The sequence below is a fragment of the Nylanderia fulva genome, unplaced genomic scaffold (assembly GCF_048542155.1).
Source record: "Nylanderia fulva isolate GAGA-0341 unplaced genomic scaffold, ASM4854215v1 Scaffold52, whole genome shotgun sequence".
In the NCBI taxonomy this organism is placed as follows: Eukaryota; Metazoa; Arthropoda; class Insecta; order Hymenoptera; family Formicidae; genus Nylanderia; species Nylanderia fulva.
This window is the reverse complement of record NW_028190610.1, coordinates 902779-923690: the sequence shown is the minus strand read 5'-3', so window position 1 is coordinate 923690 and position 20912 is coordinate 902779. Positions and strand designations below refer to the sequence as shown.

General features: G+C 33.0%; 3 protein-coding genes across 8 annotated transcripts in view; 1 reads left to right on the top strand and 2 right to left on the bottom strand.

Annotated features, from left to right (window-relative positions):
- pum (pumilio) overlaps window positions 1–3996 on the bottom strand; it is a 122663-nt gene extending 118667 nt beyond the window's left edge. Inside the window, 4 exon segments of the mRNA XM_029316344.2 lie at window positions 1243–1353; window positions 1449–1583; window positions 1868–2089; window positions 3147–3996. Coding sequence (XP_029172177.2) covers window positions 1243–1353; window positions 1449–1583; window positions 1868–2089; window positions 3147–3242 — 564 coding nt within the window. The 5' untranslated portion in view covers window positions 3243–3996.
- A 1810-nt stretch (window positions 3997–5806) lies between these two features.
- On the top strand, window positions 5807–10139 carry FucT6 (alpha-(1,6)-fucosyltransferase 8). 5 transcript variants are annotated; one of them, XM_029316359.2, is made up of 6 exons: window positions 5807–5871; window positions 6711–6993; window positions 7172–7345; window positions 7421–7639; window positions 7730–7811; window positions 7885–10139. In XM_029316359.2, the coding sequence occupies exons 2-6, from the start codon at window positions 6758–6760 to the stop codon at window positions 8944–8946; spliced, it is 1773 nt and encodes a 590-aa protein (XP_029172192.1). In that variant the 5' UTR covers window positions 5807–5871; window positions 6711–6757; the 3' UTR covers window positions 8947–10139. The 5 variants fall into 5 exon arrangements, with proteins under 5 accessions (XP_029172192.1, XP_029172191.1, XP_029172194.1 ...); XM_029316358.2 differs by lacking the exon at window positions 5807–5871 and adding an exon at window positions 5878–6051; XM_029316361.2 differs by lacking the exon at window positions 5807–5871 and adding an exon at window positions 5878–6094.
- A 520-nt stretch (window positions 10140–10659) lies between these two features.
- Window positions 10660–19552, bottom strand: LOC114941378 (retinoblastoma-like protein 1). Of its 2 annotated transcripts, XM_029316362.2 has the most exons (9): window positions 19209–19552; window positions 18341–18872; window positions 17960–18256; window positions 17347–17448; window positions 17013–17113; window positions 16465–16848; window positions 15943–16382; window positions 14339–15284; window positions 10660–12831 (listed from the first exon to the last, which is right to left on the bottom strand). In XM_029316362.2, exons 1-9 carry the CDS (start codon window positions 19344–19346, stop codon window positions 12649–12651), a joined length of 3123 nt encoding a protein of 1040 aa, XP_029172195.1. In that variant the 5' UTR covers window positions 19347–19552; the 3' UTR covers window positions 10660–12648. The 2 variants fall into 2 exon arrangements, with proteins under 2 accessions (XP_029172195.1, XP_029172196.1); XM_029316363.2 differs by lacking the exon at window positions 17347–17448.
- Between the last annotated feature and the right edge of the window lie 1360 nt (window positions 19553–20912).

Here is a 20912-nt window from a genome sequence, read left to right as displayed (position 1 = left end):
GAGATTAGATATTGATACTGTTTAGTGAGATTAAGTATTATTGTTGTGCATCTAAAGAAAAATATATATTTTGATCGAGACTGACTCTCTAAAATATAATAGAATTAATAATGATATTGATATAAATGTGATATCATTTTTAACAATAATTTTTTAATTATTTTATAATGGTCATTAAAATATCATAATTGTCATAATTTTTATCTTATTTTACAATTGCTAAATTTTTTTGATTATTAGAAAATGTTGTAGTATTATAATTATTTGATATTTATAACTTATTCTGTGTGATTTAATCTTAACATGTTCATGTTACTCCTCGACGCAAATATCAGATATCAAATGAGGTAGATTTATAAGGTATTCACTGTTTCATAAAGTTACTAAATAAATATCTACATTATAAAACAGTTAATAAGCGTTCTTAAAAGAAAACAATTATTTTTATGAATAAAAAATATTTATAATTACCATCAATTCTGGCACGTTGTTCTTTATAAAAAAGTTAACTTTTCACAATAAAGACTTTTGAATCTTATCAATTTTCAACATTTAAAACATTAAAGTAAATTTTTGATTAAAATTTTATCTTGCAGATAAAACAAAGAAAAATAATTTTAAAAAAATTTATTATAAATAAAATTCTATAATACCACATTTTTGTACATTTATAAAGATTGTTCAATATTGAAATTTAGATATCAGAGAAGCAAATAAAATTATTCACCTACATTTTTTTATTAAAAATTTAGAAATGCGCAATGAACGATTTAAAATGACAATTTATTTACTACTGGATGGTCAAATATTGACTTCAACATAATTTAAGCAAAAGACCAAACAAATCCATTGTATAAAATATATTATCAATCGCGAAAATATAAATTTGTTGATTTCTATTTATATCCTTCAGTTAAAATAGTATGTTGAAAGTAAAATTTTCATAGGTTAATTAAAAGATATTAATAAACTTTATACAAACTATCATGATAAATTATTAATTTGAAACCCTTAATTGTATTCATAATTTCTAATTATGCATTGATAAAAGAAACAAACAAGTTTTTTTAGTGATATTTCATGTAATGTTGCCTGCCTATCCATATTAATTATATGTTATCTATAATTTCTCAGCGAATAAAATGGCAGCTTTATTTTTTATCAAGCATGACGCAATTCGCAATTCTGTGCAAGAACAGATATATTTAATACAACTTGTATATAATATATGAAAAAACTCACCTGTCCGTTTCTGAATTGTTGCTGTTGCTGCTGATGATGATAGAGTGCAACTTGTTGTTGAGTCATCTGATTGTTCAAGTAAACTAAATGTTCCGTACCAGGTGCTCCGCTCTATAAAATAGACAAAATATTTGTATAAATACAAAGAAAGCTATTTATCTATCGCTGTATAAAATATAATCGACATGCTAACAATCATTGCTTACTTTTAACTGCATAGGATGTATCTCATATGGTACATTACTCAGATGTACATTATTCATCGTCAATCCAAGTTGTTGAGATTGACTCTGTTGAGGTACACCGAGCTTAGTCATTGAATATTTCCATTTTTCTTGATTCTGAAACAAATTATTTTTCAATTATATAATTTACTTCTGATTATCATAATAAATAATCATATTACAAATATATATTATATAATATAATGTAATATTATATTATAATATCATATTATTATATTATATTATTAATATTGTATTAATAATTTTAATTCATTCTTTAAATAAAAAGAAAGATGCAACAATTGATGAGTATTAAATATAAACTTGATAAATATAACACGTGCATAAATTTCCAATTATTATGAAATAATTAAACCGAATAAGCAGTTTACTAAACATACATTATCAACGATAACATCATCCGCTAGAGCCCATGCTCTGGGAGCTTGTTTCGCTTGGAAAGTCGAAGATTGGGTATTAAATTCTGGTTCTGTAGGTCGTTGAAATACATAACCAACCATGGCATCGTCTTGAGTTCTATTCACCCCCATCTGATGTGTCTGACCAGGTTGAATTCGCATGTTATCTCCTCCAGCCATAACTTGTCCTAACTGTTCCGTATCCTAATAACAAAGCATATATACATCAAAGCTAGAATCATCGTAGGATGCCTATAACATTAATTATACAATAACTTTATATAGTTGCAATCGAAATAAGTCCAATACTCAATTTTGGCAATGTGCACAATTCTATATCGCATTTCCTAATTTTTAATATCAAGTATCACATTAAAATGATCAGATCATCGCTACATCAAGACAATTACGTTTACAATTATGAAAACTCTCAACCGCAGAATATATAATGAAACACGATGAGATTATTTCAGCAAAATTTGACGATGTGCACAATTCTACATCTCATTTCCTAATTTTTAATATCAAGTATTATATTAAAGTATCAGATCATCACTACATATCAACACAATTAAGTTTCCAATTTTCCAAACTCAACCACAGAATATATAATAAAACACGATGAAATTATTTCAGCAAAATTTGACGATGTGCACAATTCTACATCGCATTTTTTTACTTTTTAATATCAAGTATCACATTAAAATGATCAGATTGTCACTACGTCTCGAGACAAGTAAGTTTACCATTTTCAAAACTATCACCGCAGAATATATAATAAAACACAATGGGATTATTTAAACAAAATTTGACGATGTGCACAATTCTACATTTCTCATTTCCTAATTTTTAATATCAAGTATTATATCAAAGTATCAGATCATCACTACATCATGACAATCAAGTTGAAAATTCTGCAAACTCTCAACTGCAGAATGCATAATGCACAAAAGCATAATCCAACATCTCCCTAAGAAACGCCATTACAGTATACATCCGGAATCACGGTTTCTCGACAACAGACATGCAAAAATCCCGAGTCAGCGTCTCGGCAGGGCCACCTCGGCACTCTCGCGCTGACATTCGCAAACTCGACAAATCTCACAGTCGCGTAGGAGACGCCAGGAGGTTATGGCCACCCGATATCTCGACCGGAATTAATCATCGCGCTCTCCTCGCGGCTCCGGCGAATCTCTCGGTTGCCCAATAAAAGGAGCCGATCGAGGCGGGCCGGACTCGTAAATGGAACTCAAAAGAGTACCGTGGGTATGTGGCCGTTGACGGAGGTGTGATGCAGCTGCATGGAGGATGCCGGCTCGCCTCCGGCGCCTCCGCTGCTCGAGTTGAGCCACTTCATGCCTCCTCCTGTCAAAATTCTCGGCGCGGCTGTTGAACCTCGAGAGCCGCTGTCAAACCCGCTACCGAACGCCACGAACTCCTGGGGAGCCGGGAACGGGGGAGGGCACCCTCGTGAAGGTTAACCCTCGTCGACCGGCGTGGATGACTACGACGACGACGACGACGACGCGGATGACGATGACGGTGACGGTGATGCCGCTCTTACGGCGTGCTGTTCCGCGCGTTGCGGCGCATCTCCAGGTCGCCGATGAGGAGGTCGATGCCGACGGGGATGACGTCGACGGGGCGGCTCTCTCTGCTGCTGCTGCGACGACGATGGCGCGTAGATATCAGTCTTGACAGAGGACTTCGGCGGCGAACGCACCGTCCTACCAGCGAAAAGCAGATAATTACAGCAATGGCAGCTGTGTGTGCAGCTCCGGCGCGCTGCTGCCGGATTTTTGACAACACTGTGTACGCGGAGGACACGAAGGGGGAGAGAGAGAGGGGGGGAGAGCACAAAGGAAACCGTCGCGCGAGAGAGAGATAGAAACTCTTATATTCCGGCTAGAGCCAGGCTAAAGTGACGGATCGAGCGCGGATTCGACGTACGAACGAACGGACCGAGAAAAATCGGAGGAAGGAAAGAAAGATGAAACAAGCGAGAAACAAAGGGGAGGGGGAAGAACGGGAAGAATGGACGCGAGAGAGAGATGGAACAAGTGAACGCGAGGAGATGGATGTGGATGAGGAAATTCTTGGAGAAAAAAAAAAAAAAAATTCGTGTTTTGACAGCTGTCAAACTGACGAAATTTTTACCTCTCCTCGGGAAGGAGCGACGCACTCGGCCTTCTTTCTCCGCCTCTCTTCCTCGGTTTTTTTTCTTATTTTCTTTCTCTCCTGCTCTTCGCCCACTCACGTATTTTCTTCTTCTTCTTCTTCTTCTTCTTCTTCTTCTTCTTCTTCTTCTTCCTCTTCTTCTTCTTCGGCTCCCGCCTTCTTTCTCGCCTCTTCACTCGGTCATTTCGTTAAAACTAAGGGCTTAAAATACACTATTCACAGGTATGTACAACAGCCACGCGACAGCCATAGAAACACGACGTGCGTGTTCACCGGCGTACGCGTGTTTCGCGCGCAAGGATGCTGCGTGCGCGATTTCAGAGGGGGTGGGCGGGGGTGGGGAGAAGAGACGGAGAGAGAGAGAGAGAGAGAGAGGACGATTGATGTGTCATTCGCCCATCATCGTCGCGCCAATTTGCATTTTTTCGATTTTTCTCGTATTTTGTGTCGATAATCAAACTTACTCACATAATTTTTTGCGTGACTTCGACGAGTTAAAATTAGAAGAAAAAAACCTCGTGCGTGAACGTTGCGTTTGTAACTGCAATGAAAATTCAATTTTTATGGAAAACGACGGCGCCATCTGTCGGCGAAAAATGGAGGCTTTTGGCGCGAAATTTAAATACCATTCGAAATTGAATCGCGCGCACAATTATTCTCGAATAATAGCGATCTTTATAATAATGTTAAATAATATCATTTTATAATAATATAATAATAAAATATATAATTTTTTGTGTTATAATAATATTAAATTTTTAATATTATATATTTTTTTATATACATATACCTAAAATAATATTTTAATCTTTATAATAATGTTGTCTTTTATTCTGTCAACAGTTCTCAAAACTCGATAAAGTTTCTTCCAATAATTAAGGATCGCGTTAATTACTGTCGAAAGAGGTTAAGAATGAGAACCCCAGGGTTATCATTATTAATATTCATAAAAAAGACATAGTTTTAAGAAATATATCATATACCCAGATAGCCACAGGAATTATTATGACATCATTTTGATGTCAAATATTTGTATATATTTGTGTTTCTCGATGCACTTGGACGAGTAGATAAATAAAATGCGGAGACGATTTTGACAGATTCCGGAGATAAATCGACATAAAGACTGCACGTCATTCAAAGTCTATCGAGATGCTATTTTGCGATTCTCGAAATATCGAAGTCGTCGATAGCGGCAATTTTACGCAACAACAAATAATTATTAAACAGAAATAAATTTTAAAATAATTTTTATATGAAAAAAAATATATATATTTATTATTATATATTAATATTATATATATTATATTATTATTATTATATTATATTATATTATTATTATTATATTATTATTATTAATATTATATTTCATATAACAAAATTAATTTGCAAAAATTTCTTCATTTTATATGGAATTTTTTGATATTTGAATAGAATATAAAAAATTTTAAATATCTATGAAAATTATATATGAATGTATATATGTATATTATTAATAGAAAAGTGCTGAGAGGAAGAGGAATATTTATTTGTTCCCCCTTGAAATATCATTATAAAAATCAAGCATTTGCTCTCTTCTTTTTAATAAATATTAGAATATATGTATTTATTTATACATGTAATATTTAATATAAATATAAAAATGACAATAATAAAATAACAAAAAAATTAAATTCCAAAAAATTAAAAAAAAATATGTAAAAATTTTTTTTGAACTAAAAAATAAGCTTTTAGAGCGTCAGAGTGACAAATGATTGATAAGCGTCTCTTTCGTAAGTCAGCTGATTACGAGCACAAGTGGTTGACACGTAAGTAGCTAGAAAAGCGGTTCAACGAGATTGCATGAAAAAAATATAAAAAAATAAATAAATAAAACCAGTAATTTCGTTCACAAACACAGCTTTGGCGAACTTAGCGCGCGATATAGTGATGCTTATTTATGTTCTGTGAGCGTGAGACGAAATAGGGACGAAGGGATTCCTTATACCGTGTGTAAATCAAATAATCCAATAGTTGTGCGGGGATTTTCGTGTAAATGAAATTTCGCATGACACAATCGGCGATTAATATCCTTCGTCATCGTTCATAACATTATAATTATATGCATGTATATATATATATATACATATATATATATATATATTTTTCGGAAAGATAGAGAGATAATAGAGGTTAAAACAATCGCAAATATAGAAACGGAAGTAATTAACGTTCCTTCGTATTCTCTCTCCTCGTTGCTTCGTTCATTCGTAGATCAGCTCGTATTTATTTTTTAATTTCCTTATTGTAGCGAGGAAATTATTCAATTTCATTGTTCTTTATTAAGTATCATGGAAATCCAATAAAAAAAACGGAGAAAGCTAGTGATACTTTTAGCGAAATGTGTCTATAGTGTCAATATATATGTACGGATCTAAAATCGTTTTTGTACCTAAGATGTGATAAAAATTATATTTCTGCATCGTTTACACTGATTTTATATTATGACATATATCAAATTTGAGAATGCGCATAAAAATTACTTGGAAATATATTAGAAACTTTACATGTATATATTTAAGCATAAAAGAATAGATGTATTTTATTAAAAATTAAAAAGTACATGTTATTTTGTTAAAAACTCGACATTATTCTGTTGTACTTTCAGGTATCGTAATGTTGTGACACATCACAAGCAAGGGTACATTGTTCAAAATGCCAGCGATTTGGTCCGGACGACCTGGTTGGCTAGGAAAGTTTGGGATAGCATTACTGATGATATGGTTTATAGTATTAATTATATCCATTGTGCATATATTCAAATCCAATTCCCTGTCAAATCGAGATGCCAGTACTGCCAATAAAGAGAATACACAACGCTTAGCACAAATGGTTAGCGACTTTGAAGTTCTGAAGAAGCAAAACGATGCGTTAAAGAACTTCATTTTAGGGTATGTTTACGCATTAAGAATCTGTTTAAAAAAAACATTCATTAACATTGTGAAATTGAAATTTTAGACATGGGGATATTTCTATTGTATAGGCTAATTTATAATAAATATATATTAATTTATATAAAAAAATAATTTATATTAAAAATTTTAATTTACAAAGTAACATAATTTCCAGAGAAGGACCAAAATCTATACAGGGTGATCACTTAGGAGCCATACAAGATAAGTTGGGGAAGGCGTCAGCTTATTATGATCTGATAGAGCATCAGGATGGATCGCAGCACGGCATTCCTTCCTTGGAACACGAAGAAATGCGACGACGATTGAGAAATGATATTCAGGAGACGTGGTAATTACGATTGAAACCGAATATTCTTAATGTATAATACAAAAAAGATGATCAATTTGATCATATGCATCATAGGTATTATATAAGCGCCGAATTAAACAAATTTAAAAAGCACATTGATGAATTTACATATGATCAGAGGGAGAAAGAGATACAAGATGTGCTGAAAAATGTATGGGATCACAAAAAATCACTTATAATGAATATCGATAAACTTAAGAAAGTAGATGGTTATGAAGAGTGGCGGGAAAGGGAAGCAAAAGATTTATCTGATCTTGTTCAGAGAAGATTTAGGTAATAAATAACAACTTGTCACTATATTTAAATATATTTAATATATCAATCTTGCAGATTTAATCTAATTGCTCATTTTATTGATTTCAGATATCTGCAAAATCCTACCGATTGTAATAAAGCAAGGAAATTGATATGTAGTATAAATAAAGGATGCGGCTTTGGCTGCCAGGTAAAAGAATTAAATTATGCTAATTAAATCCTTCAAAAGGGCCAAGTAAAATAAATGCATCTCTTATTTCCAGGTTCATCACATTACGTACTGCTTTCTAGTAGCTTATGGTACAGAAAGGACACTGATATTAAAATCCAAAGGCTGGAGGTATCAGAAGGGCGGCTGGGAATCTGTATTTAAACCTCTCAGCGATACTTGCTTATCTACAACAGGTGTTTCGCATTCCAATTGGCCTGGTGATCCCTCTAAGCAAGTAATATCTTTGCCGATAGTGGATAATGTTTATCCAAAACCAAGGTTCCAGCCACCCAGCGTACCTGCAGACCTAGCGCCAAGATTAGAGAAGATTCATGGTCATCCCTTAGTCTGGTGGGTGGGACAAGTATTGAAATATCTGATGCGACCTCAGGATCAGATGAAACGAACGCTGGAGAAAACGAAAGAGAGACTCGGCTTCAAGAAACCTATCGTCGGCATTCACGTACGCAGGACGGATAAAGTCGGCACGGAGGCAGCTTATCACGACATAGATGAATACATGACTAAAGTGGAGCAGTATTTCGACGAGCTTGAGACCAAGCCGGACGTAAAGAGGGTTTTCATAGCTAGCGATGATCCGAAAGTGATAACGACTGCTAAAAAGCGTTATGCGAATTACGAGATAATAGGTGATCCGGAGATTGCCGAAACGGCGTCTGTAGCGAAGCGATATTCGGATGCCTCGTTGCAGGGAATCATTATCGACATTCATCTCCTGTCCGAGTGCGACTACTTGGTGTGCACGTTCAGTTCTCAAGTGTGTCGCGTCGCGTACGAGTTGATGCAAACCTTCTACGTGGACGCGTACGATAGATTCACGTCCCTCGACGATATATATTACTACGGGGGACAAAATCCGCATCCCCACGTAGCTATTTTGGATCACAAACCAAGGAAGAGTGGCGAGCTGGAATTGAAGGCCGGAGACCTGATCGAGGTCTTCGGTAATCATTGGGACGGTTTCTCTAAGGGATACAACACTAGAACTAGTATGACAGGATTGTTTCCTAGTTTTAAAGTTAAAAATCCCGTTGACGCCGTAGATTTTCCAAAATATTCCAATGTTCCTCTGCTGGAAGGTAAAGCCGATTAAATCGGAATTGTAAAGCCGACAATTCTCTCTCTGTTTATATAGAAGATGGAGAGAATTATCAGAGCTTCGACGAATCATTATTTCTCTTCAAATCAAATTTTTATGATGTTAGGAAAAATAATATGGCACGGTGTATATATATTTTGCTACTTGTAAATGACAATTTTAATGCTTGTAAATTCCTACAAATGTCCATGACTTGTCAAATAGGAATCTAATGTATCACAATTACATAATCATGTTTAATTTTAAAAAAAAATTGCAAATATAATTTATATTGAATAATATAATAGAAGTTTTCAAAACACAATTGTGATTTTTTACATATGAAATCGTAATAGTAATAATAATAATAATAATAATTAGTTGATACTTTATGCAGCTATAGAAGTGCAATTAGGATTAAACTCACAATTGCAAATATGTAGTAATACAATACAGATACAATATTTGTAAGATTTTGATATATTTTCATTGAAGTTACGAAGTGGTCGTTGATTTGATGAGAGATTTAATTAAAGAGAGGAATAATTATATGCCGAATCATTATATTTTGAATTATAATGACTCGAAATACAGTATTTCGATATTCTTAATAATCGATAAGCTGTATTCCTTCTGTATTATGTACATAATATAGAAACAATGGACTGAGAAAAGGATTTCTTACCGCGCGTACTGAAGTATCCAACATTTGTGCCAATCAATCATTGAAAAGTGTTGATGAGTTACAATTTTGCGATTTCACTGGAAAATACGTAAAGAAGATACAATCACAACTTTCTATTCTCGTTTACTGCGGACTCATCGTGTTTTGTAAATAAGTTTGCCAAAATTTCGAGAGACATTGCTTCAGCAATCAATAATATACATATTTTAATAATCCTTGACTAACAACTCAATGTTCACAGCGTACAAAATTGTATAATATATAATTTACATATTCATCATATTTGAACATTTCTAAAATTTAATCTATTATGCATGATTTATGTAAATTATGTTCATTATATAATATATATAATAAATGCACGTGCGAACATCGAGCTAGGCTTGGGCCTATCTTAAATACATGGAAATTTTCCTTGTGTATATATACATATTGTAATATATTTTATACGCGAAACACGAGCGAGAATTGTTATTATAAGATTTGAATTTGATTTTGACTAATAAAGACTTAATTCATAAAACACACGTTTATGATTTCTCAATCTTAGGTAAAACATGAATCGCATTTTATGTAGAGATAGGTTCACAAATTTTATACGCCATAATATTCCATATTTTTATGATAAAAGTTTCATTTTGAACAGTGTTTACTCTTTATAAAGAAGAAAGTCTATATATTTTTTTAAATAACATATCGCCGATTTATTTCTATATATATATGTATAATAATATATATACATGAAAGATTATAGTACATCAATATAAAGATGTGTTTATATTTATTTATAAGAAAAACTATGTTAGAAATAATTGCCATTAGTCGCGTATACAAATTATGTAAAAAGTAGTTTTATCTGTAATTTTTTTTAATCTTGTTTTTTAAAAATACAATATAAATGATTGTAATGATAAAAGTGGATGAAGATCATTTATATCAGATTGTCATCGGCAGAAAAAAAATGAAACTTGATAACTGAAATAGATGTAGACAATACTGCTAAATAGAACAATATGCAAATAAAAATAAGCAACACAATCATCTCGTGCGTAATGAACATTTATATTCAATTACATTAAAAGTATTAGTATTTGATTCGTGATTGATATTCAATTATATTAAGCTCGAGTTACAAAGTCCTTTCAATGCAATAAATACGATAATTGTCCTCATTCTTATTTCATAAGTCTCATTTTATACATTGTTCGATAAAAATGGCAAATTAATGAGATCATGGAATTTAGAAATACTTATACATCTACTTTGAGTTCTTTAATCTTCGATATATAAACTAAATTTTAAAAGATAACTTACATTTCGAGATAGAAGATACGCTTGTGCGATAAATATAATTATATGTCCAATTATTACAAATCAATGTTTCTGAATCGATGAATCAATATTTTTCTTTTATACAGAAAATTAATTTAATCGAATATCAACTCTGATATTTGTATTTGCTGTGAGTACTTGTTGCTCTTTTTTCCCCATAGCCGAACTTAAAATCTATCATTAAAATAATTATTTTCACCAAGACTGCAACTATATTTTTATAGACCTTGTATATATTTTGACTGCGAAACAAAAGAAAAAGTAATGATTTTATGGACAAATCATAATACGCACTTGGGGAATAGTCAGAATAATTTCCAGTGTATAAAAGATATATATTGACAGATATATATCAAATATTATTTCACGAATATTGACTAGGTTATACTTTTACAAGATATGCAATCAACGAGATTTAATCATAACAATCAAAAATAAAAGCTATTTATAATTAATATATATTTTTTTTATTTAACTTATTTTACAAATACGAAATATTTATGTGTGCACGAGATGTTCGACCGCAATTGGATAATATTTTAATGGCAGATATTGCAATTCAAAATTAAAAAAAAAAAATTATTTTATTAAGTTTGTATCTTTATCAATGTAATCTTTGAATCACAAGGGATAAAAAAATTTCTAACAGATTAAATTTCAAAATTATAAAAATAAGTAATACAATATTATATTCTGTAAACTTTGTGCAAAATTTTCAGTCAATATTTAATTGACATTATATAGCCAATGTGTGTTAATAATTATAAAACGTAATTAATCAAATTTGTATTTAGAAAAAATCAAGATTTCGGATTTTTCAATTAAAAAAATCTATCATTAAAATATTTATCGATGGTGGTGAGCCAGTCCATACATCGCCGTGTGAATTACAATTTATTGTCACAATAATACTACTATTATATTCCTTTTGCAAATTTCATTTTTAATGTTTTTTCGCTTATTTAAATAATTTTCTTATTTAAATATGAATTATTTTAAAAATGATTAATTTTGTGATTTATATAAAATTATTGGCTAATATTTTTATAGATATTACCGGTAATTTTATATACACTAATTATATAACATAGAGATGTATATATGCAATTTCACTATATAAAGATAATTTTATGTAACAATCATGATCGAAAAGTAACAAAGATAGACAAATTTTAAATACCGTAAAGTTTGTATTTATAATTGAACAATATTATGAATTATAATGTACGGAAAGTGCAATATACAATGTTTCATGGTTATAATCCCTTACACATCTTTGTGTTCCAGATTCCAGTGTATTACGGTTTGAAAGACAGCTTGGTTTAGTAAATTATAAATTACAAAAAAAAAAAAAAAAAAAAAGGTAAGATAAAAGTCAACCCCAACAATACTGGAAATTGAATTCTGACTTTACACTAAATAAAATTACAAACAACATTATAGCACTTGTGTATAATGCGAACAATGTGATTGGGTATCCTCTCCAAATTTAATAGAATATAACTATACTTAAGAAAATGATGTCTGATTCACATTTACGTTACACAACTAAAAGATATGGATATCTCATCTGTGTTGTGCAAATATAATCCTTCGCTTTCCGTAAACCATTCAATTCAAATGCAAATAAGCAGATCCAAAAAGTTCTTTTCGTCCTTCCTAAGTTACAATTGACATTATTTCTTTACCACATATTCCGTTTATTGATTTAGCGTTCGTCGTTCTCCAATGATATTTTCTAGTTTTCGCGCAACAAAAGTCGCGGGTTTTTTAGGAGATGTACTCTCTGTCATTTCTACATCCGTGTCATCAGAAAGTAGTCGTTTTCCTACGCCCTTTTTCGCATCCACAGAAATCATCATCTTATTAATAGCTTCTAAATCCTGAAATGGAGGAAACAAAATATATATTGTATATCATGTATACATATGCAGGGTCTCATTTTAATCGATCACCCTCAAACATTTTTTTCATTTTTGATTGCAACAAAATACTTTAAATAAAAGTTATTTGATTTAAAGGGGAACAGAAGATAGCGTTAGTGACTTTTTTCTAAAAGACGTTTTTCAAGGTAATTTAAAGGTCATTTACATTTTTTGAATGGACTCACCATATTTTTTTAAAATAAATTGATTCCTTGTAATTTTTGGCATAAAAAGTTATAAAGATAAGATGGCCAAAAAAGATATTTTATATTTAAATTTGACATAATTTTACATACACTATGAAATATCTCGTAAAATATTTATTTTTCTACAATTTTATTTAAATACTTTTATACATAAAATAATGAAAGAAATCAATTGGTATAAAAAAAAACATAGTTGTTTGAAAGAAAAAATATGTAGCTGCTAGTTACATACAATTAATAAACTTGTTTAAAAACAACTATATGTTTTCTTTACACCAATTGATTCTTTTCGTTATTTTGTGCATGAAAGTATTAAGGTAAAATCGTTGAAAAATTAGTTTTACGAAATATTTCATAGTTTATGTAAAATTATGTCAAACTTAAGTATAAAATATTTCATAAACCATTCAATTTTTTGCCATCTTATAACTTTTTGTAGTGAATATTGCGAGAAATCAATTTACATAAAAAATGTAATTAACCTTTAAATGACCTTGAAAAGAACTCTTTAAAAAGAAGTCAGTGGTATCATCTTATGTTCCCCTTCAAATCAAACTTATGTTTGAAACATTTTGTTGTACAATCAAAAATAAAAAGAAAAATTGGGGGTCATCGATTAAAATAGGACATCTAAGAATTAAAGAGAAAATTTAAATTTATAACTACTTGAATTATATTGTTTCAATTACAAGAAAATCTATATAATTATTTTAATGTCATTAGTAAGGCGCGTAATGGAAAATATATTGCACAGAGAGAATTTTTCGTTATATTTTACCACAAAATTTATTACTATAATGCTTGATAATAAGCCGAAAATGTATTATGCTGCATATTAAAATTATTTAATCATGAACGATTAAGCTGGATTAAAAATATTACACTGCATTGTAAAATTTATATATTTTATATGTTTACTTGTTTGGCATCTATTCTATTTAAAACACTTACAGAATCATAAGTTTTTAATATGTTTTAAAATTATTGAAATTTTACTAAATATTTTAGTAAAATTAATCAAATGTTTTATAACTTATGATGGTAGATATTAATATCATATTTTATTGTGGTATAAATATTAATAAGAGAAACTCTTATAAAATTCTTCCAATATTCTTCCACGATTACTATGAATTTTATGATAAATTCTAAGAGAAAATTCTCTCTCTGTAGGAATAAATTAAATATTAAATGTTAAGAAGAAATAAGAATAAATTGAACACAAATTGTTCTACTGTGTAGATTAAAATCAATTGTACCTTGGCAGGACTACGACTGAAGCAGTAACTTAATTGCGGCGCCGGTGACGCGCTGATAGCCTTCGGATTCAGGGTACGTGTCATAATACTACCGGTAACACGTCTGACCGGCGAGTTAGCAGGTGCGTTTCCCTTCGGCAGAGGACTCAACGAGAGATTCATGACGTTACCGCGCGCCGATCCGAATTTGTTCGCGTATTCCTTGACTTGCGGGACGTATACCGTATTATAAAACTTAATTAAATCGCCTCGCTCCTCTCCGTCGAAGTTTTGCGACGTCCCAGCCATGTTCGTCGGGGTCGGCGGAGTGATATTCTCCGCCACGGCGCCGTTATCCTCCGACTTCTCGTTATTGTTGTTACTGCTCGTCGTGGTCATGTCCACGTCGTTAGAGATTTTCTTGATAAGAACGGACCTGTAAATATGCGACTCCGCCTGCGGCTGGAGCCGATAACAGCGCATAATCTCGGTGAACGAGTTCCTTTCCATCTTCACGAGTTTACATATCACATAAATTGCACACATTAAGATCTGATCGAGGTGTCGATCCTTCATCAGCTCGGTACGCTCCTTCACGGAGTACTCGAAGATCGTCCAGATCTTCTTCTTGTCGGTGTCCGGGATCTCCAACGAGTTGCACAGATCCTGCATGCGAACGCACGCGAGATTGTAGAACTTGCGGAAGAACAGCGCCACGGAGCCCGTTCTCCTGGGTCGAGCCGCGTCTTTGTTCGCTCCTTGCGCGGAATTGTTACTCGAGGCTTGCGCGCCCGAGGCTCTCGAAACCGCGTCGGGTACCAGGAGGATTCTTTGGCCGTCTAATAACATTCCTCGGTTGGAGGATAGTACGCTCTGCCCGACTCTCAGGACACTCTGCCCGGTGATCCTGGTCTCGGGGAATAAGCGTTTCTTTGCTATACCGGATGCTGCGATAGGCGACTGAAATCTAGACAAGTTAAAAACAATTAAGGTGCGATCGGGATTATATCCTCGAATTTATTACACATATATATGACTTTTCTATAATATTTTGAATAATTTTTTCTATTTTCTATTTCTAATTTAATTAAATTAATTATTTATTAAATAAATAAGGAACACTAGTTTATTACCTATTAAAAATTGAGCAATTTTTTATAAAACTTACATAAGATTTTGATACTGAAATAGATCATCAATATAAAAATCACATAAAATTTTAATAAAAACTTAAATATTGCAAAGACATGTTAGACGTGTTTTTATTAAATGCTAAATAAGAGTAAAATTATCAAAAGAGCAATTTTTTTTAACTTCCTTGAATCTAATTCTCTGATTTTTCAAGATAAAACAAAATTCATTTGCAGTTTTTCCCCGAGAATATACACCCTGTTTATATATCGCATATGTACATTCATACAATTTTAATTTACGAAGAAATTAGAACTTTTTCCACCACATTTCTTCTCCTTTTAGGCCTATGGTAGAGAACTAAACGCAAGTTCTGTAATCGTAGATATAAAGTAAGGCTTGTTGTACACACATATTACGTTTTTCTCTGCTTTACATCTATCGCTACGACAGACGTAAGAACTTACGTTTAGTGCTCTGCTATAGATACATACCTTTCTGAAGCAGACGAAATCGGACTCTGCTGAACGTCATGATGAGTACGATCTCGATCCAAAGCAATCCGTCTCAAGACGGGTTGACCAGGTGCATTTGGATCGATAATTTCTAAAGTACCAGGTAAGGAAACCTCCTCGCAGCTCGGCACACCGTCCGACAAAGATTCGATTGTTTGCCAGAGAGGACTATCACTCCGCCAAGCCAGAGACTCCAGGATCTTCTCCTCGATCTGATTCAAGTGCTTGACAACGTCTCGCGACAATTGATCCTCGGCTCTTACTATAATTTCTATGACCTTATAAAAATAGTACGCATCTAGATTCAAAGCCTTTAATATCCATGGAAACATTTTGTCGTTGCTCTTGTACGAATAAATAACTATCTCGAGGCAGCAGGCAAACAGGCACTGAATAAAAACTTCATTTAAAAGGAGGTTCTGCAAATATAAACAAATATTAATATATAAACAGGAGAGCAATAAAATCTGAAGATTATATAGCTAATTTATATAAACTCACAGTTATGTCATCATTCGGTTTTTTACGCTTCTCGTCGTTCAAAATCATTTCTAGTAACTTATAAAACAGAGTTTGTCCCATGACAAGACGCTTCTTTCCAAAGTCGGATGTCGAACCGTCATTTACATTGTTATTATTGTAACTTGCGCAGAATTGTTCACCAATCTGTTTAACTTTTGCTTCAAGCGAAGATTTAACATCTTGGGAACAATTGTTCAGCATTTGTAGTAAGCCATCACTTGGAGCAGATTGCCCGGCTATCAGAGCTTGCAACTTGATGACGCTTTGAGTTGCCGTTGTCACTGGTGTTATATTAGACATATCTTTTGATCGAAGGTATTTACGGCCAGTCAATGGTGTGGGAGGTGCTAGATGCTGTATAGGCTTTAAAAAAAATAAAAATTCATTTATATATCTATTATAGAAATAGATTAATATATATATCAAATATTAATATTAAATTAGTATTATATAATATATATAATATTATATATGTATTAATTAATATTAATATTAAATTAATATTAAATATTTTTCTTTAAACTTACCCCAGCGTACTGTTCCTTTTGCAATTTGCTCATTTGTAGTTTTTCATGAAAATCATCAATCATTTGTGTAGGAGAACCAATGTTTTCACTAGCATCATGGCCTGAAACAAATCATAAATTGATATTAGAATGGGTGGTTGTAATTTAAAAGAGTAATATAAAAAAAAAGAGAAAATCGCTTTTTCGTTTAAAATAACAAACTTTTCATTTAAGTAAAGGAACATTGTGGAGTTAAAATGTAACCAAAAGAAATTAGTTTTCATTAAAATCATTCAAATGTTAAAAGCACCCTCTCAAAATATAAGAATTTCTCACACTCAATGTTATATCCCACCTTTTAAGACTACGTCTTTAGCAAACTCGTCATTCTTACTAATGTCTTGGCCAGATCTATCCGAATTTGATATGCTGCTCAAAATTACTCTTCTCCAATCAGCTACAAAGCACAGTCACGACAAAGCAAATACACAAATTTGTTTCAAGAGAAAAAAAAACTTAAAATAGATAAATTACTAGCAATTCTTTTTTTTAAACTCTTTCTTCTCTTTTTTTTTTCAACTAGAAACATTATCAATCTACACATTCAGATAGCTTCATTATAAGGTATAAATTATTTATTATAGTATATGTTATAAGCAACTAATAATAATAAAATGTAAAATATTGAAAAGAGAAAGACAAAATTTTTTAATGTTGATTGATATTAAATACAATTTTAATAAAAATTTTTAGCAGGACTAAAAAAAGTTGCAAATAAATTATTAATTGCACAATATTTACAGATTTTTGCTTAACAATGTAAATATTTACAAAAGCGATATAAGCTAGCATAGAACATGCAAAATCATATTTCAAGCTTTCAATAATGCATGTATCAAATTTTTTTTGGATGTGTTTTTTAATTATCTTATGAAAATTTTCAAATAATAATTAAATAACAATTTTACCTAAGAAAATTCTTTCATCAAAGTCTCCAACGCTCAAAACACGCTGTTCATAAGCCTTGTTAACAGCTTTACTGTTGCCATCAAAATTCAATGCCTCTAATATACCAGAAAAGTTTGATTGATCGCCACGCAGGATTTTTTCATTAAATAGCTTAATGATATAATTTTTCATGCAGTACTCCTTTATAACTTTAGCGTCAACAGGGATCGCTTCGTGACGTTCGCACAACAAACTAACAATGCAGTCTGCTGTTTGCGGAGGAGTATAGTTCTCATCGTTAAAATTTGCTGGCAATCCTATAAAACAAAAAATTTAAATACAAATGTAAAATATAGATATATAAAATTATTCTCGTCTGTTCTATTAAATTGGATACTCACCAGGAAATTTGGGATTCAATAAATCTTTTCTATTGGATAACAGAGCATTGCTGTATATAAGATCGCAGCAGACCAATAAGAGATGGTAAGAATTAACAAGATCATCCAAGATATCAGGAATTGCACCTTTTATGCATATAAACAGTGTCCAACAGAATTCAAAGACTCTAGCAGGTGTACAAGGTATCGCTTTATGCCTTCTAGACCTAGGCGGTCTAGAAACATCCTCTCTTGGATCCTTGAAGATATCATTGAATATTGGTTGATACTTCTTAAATATCACCATAGACACGGAAAAATTTTTTTCTAGCTTCTCTATTTTGGTGCGAAAATCCTGTGGCATATTGGCCATATCCGCCCATGATTTGCTCTTTGTAAAGAACTGTATCAGCGGAAGATTACACAATTGCAAGAGACGTGTCAGCGACACACAATTCCCTTCCACATTAGCACCTGTTCTTCCCACTGTCGGTGCAGAGGACCTTCTACAAGCTACATACACTGCGCAACCTATCCAATGCAACTGATCACCCTGTAAAACAAGTTTCCCCTTAGACTCCGATGAAATACATCAAAATATCATTAGAGAACAAAGCAAGAGGAGGAAAAAAATGTCATTATAACAGAAAATGAAGATTGCCCAAGTAACTGTTTCAATATTTAACGACAATATAACTGCGATTAAAAAATATATAACAATATTGCAGAGAAAACTTGTAAATCGACACTTTTACTGCGATTTAAACACTTTAATTCTTAATCTTTATTATTAACATTTTTGCGCGGATTAATATTTGCAAAAAAAAAAAATCGTTCGGGCCGAAAAAAATATTTCGGGCCCGCGACGCAGGTTCAATAAATGAGCCACCTCCAGAGTGTAGTTCTGCCGGATAGTTTCGTAGGATCTCCAGGCCTCGGACGCGGCTGTCGCGTCCATGTTCAGCTTCTGGCAGAGATCCTGGTGCTGGCTATACGTCGAGTCCTCGCTGTCGTCCGACTGCCCCATCCTGCGCGCCGTAATTTTCAGGCCAAGTCGCGAAACTGTCACAGACGTGAAGAAGCCGCGGGTGGAAGAAATGTTACTTTACATCCGACATACAGAAACTCCGGCTCCGCCGTCGTACCGAGGCTGTTGCCGCGGGGGCTTGGCGGGAAACGACACGAGCGCCGACATCTTTGCCATGTTGGCGGGAAACGTAGAGCGGTCAGGTGTGCAAGCTCGCCGCGAGAGGGCACTCGGAGAATTTTCGTTTCCTCCATTTCCGGTTCCGGTAGTCGCCCATAGCAAAAATAGTATTTTGACGTCAAATTAGCTCATTTTGACAGCAAAGTGACGTATTTTGACAGCAAAATAAAATGACGTATTTTGACAACAAAAGAAAATGACGTATTTTGACAGCAAAATAAAATTACGTATTTTGACAGCAAAATAAAATGACGTATTTTGACAGCAAAATAAAATGACGTATTTTGACAGCGAAATAAAATGACATATTTTGACAGCAAAGCAAAAGACGTATTTTGACAGCAAAATGACGTATTTAGACGTCAAATGACGTCATTTTCACATCAAAATGACGTCATAGGCCGGTATTCGGGGATGCCAGACGATCTGTCTTATCTATCTTATCTGTCTTATGTCCGGTTCTACAATACGTCGTATGTCGCAGTTGGATGTCGGAACCATGGTCCGTAGATGAACGACAGGAGAAGTAAGGTCGTCGCATTCATTGTTTCAGCATTGGGCCCCAAAATGGCGCCGCCGATCTAGCTACCGGACAGCTGTTCAACTATAATTTTTTTTTTCACTAATGCTCGTTCTACAATACGTCGTATGTCGCAGTCGGATGTCGGAACGTAAGCAAGGGTCCAATGAGAAAATTTCTTTTTTGAAAACAAAATTTTTTCATTGGAAAATCACGTTCCGACAACCGACTGCGACATACGACGTATTGTAGAACCGGTCTTAGTACCATACATAACCGCACATATGCATATATACACATGCAAGGTCTATAGATGAACGAAGGAAGAGGAAGGAAGGTCCTCGCATAAACCGCCATTTTGGGGCCACGAAATTATGTGTGTGTATGTCGGTGTGTCTCGTACGAAGTATTAAGGTGCAATTTCACGTGCCGCTAAAACAAGTGACAGATTTGTCGCTTGTAATCCAGCATCAACAATTTTGTAGTTTGAATCAGTTCAATTACAAAGCATTTACTGCTTAAACGCTTAACTTTCAATTTTGTCGCGCTGCCTATTCTTTTCATGTACAAAAATGATTGCTGTTTAATTCAGCGACAGAAGTTGGTATGTGATCATTTTCGTTCAAACAATCGGTTTCAGCGGCTCGTGAAAAGACACTTTTAATGAAAAAAACTGTAGTTGAATAGCTTTGTCCAGTGGCTGGATTGGCGGCGCCATTTTGGGGCCCAATGTTGAAATATGAATGCAATGACCTTCCTTCCTCTCCCGTCGTTCATCTACGGACCTTGATACACATGCATATACACACACATATGCGTAAAAATTTATTAATGTGGGCGTGTGTGTATAACTTTTTTATTAGATT

What these genes read in the sequence shown, in the direction of transcription:
- FucT6 (XM_029316359.2), top strand. Translation starts at nt 6,758, where the DNA reads ATGCCAGCGATTTGGTCCGGACGACCTGGTTGGCTAGGAAAGTTTGGG. An exon ending in TTAAAGAACTTCATTTTAGG is followed by an intron (nt 6,994 to 7,171) that starts GTATGTTTACGC and finishes CATAATTTCCAG; the next exon opens with AGAAGGACCAAAATCTATAC. An exon ending in AATGATATTCAGGAGACGTG is followed by an intron (nt 7,346 to 7,420) that starts GTAATTACGATT and finishes TATGCATCATAG; the next exon opens with GTATTATATAAGCGCCGAAT.
- LOC114941378 (XM_029316362.2), bottom strand. Translation starts at nt 19,346, where the DNA reads ATGGGGCAGTCGGACGACAGCGAGGACTCGACGTATAGCCAGCACCAG. An exon ending in ATTGAATCCCAAATTTCCTG is followed by an intron (nt 18,257 to 18,340) that starts GTGAGTATCCAA and finishes TTTGTTTTATAG; the next exon opens with GATTGCCAGCAAATTTTAAC. An exon ending in TCAGTCGTAGTCCTGCCAAG is followed by an intron (nt 12,832 to 14,338) that starts GTACAATTGATT and finishes CCTCCATTTCAG; the next exon opens with GATTTAGAAGCTATTAATAA.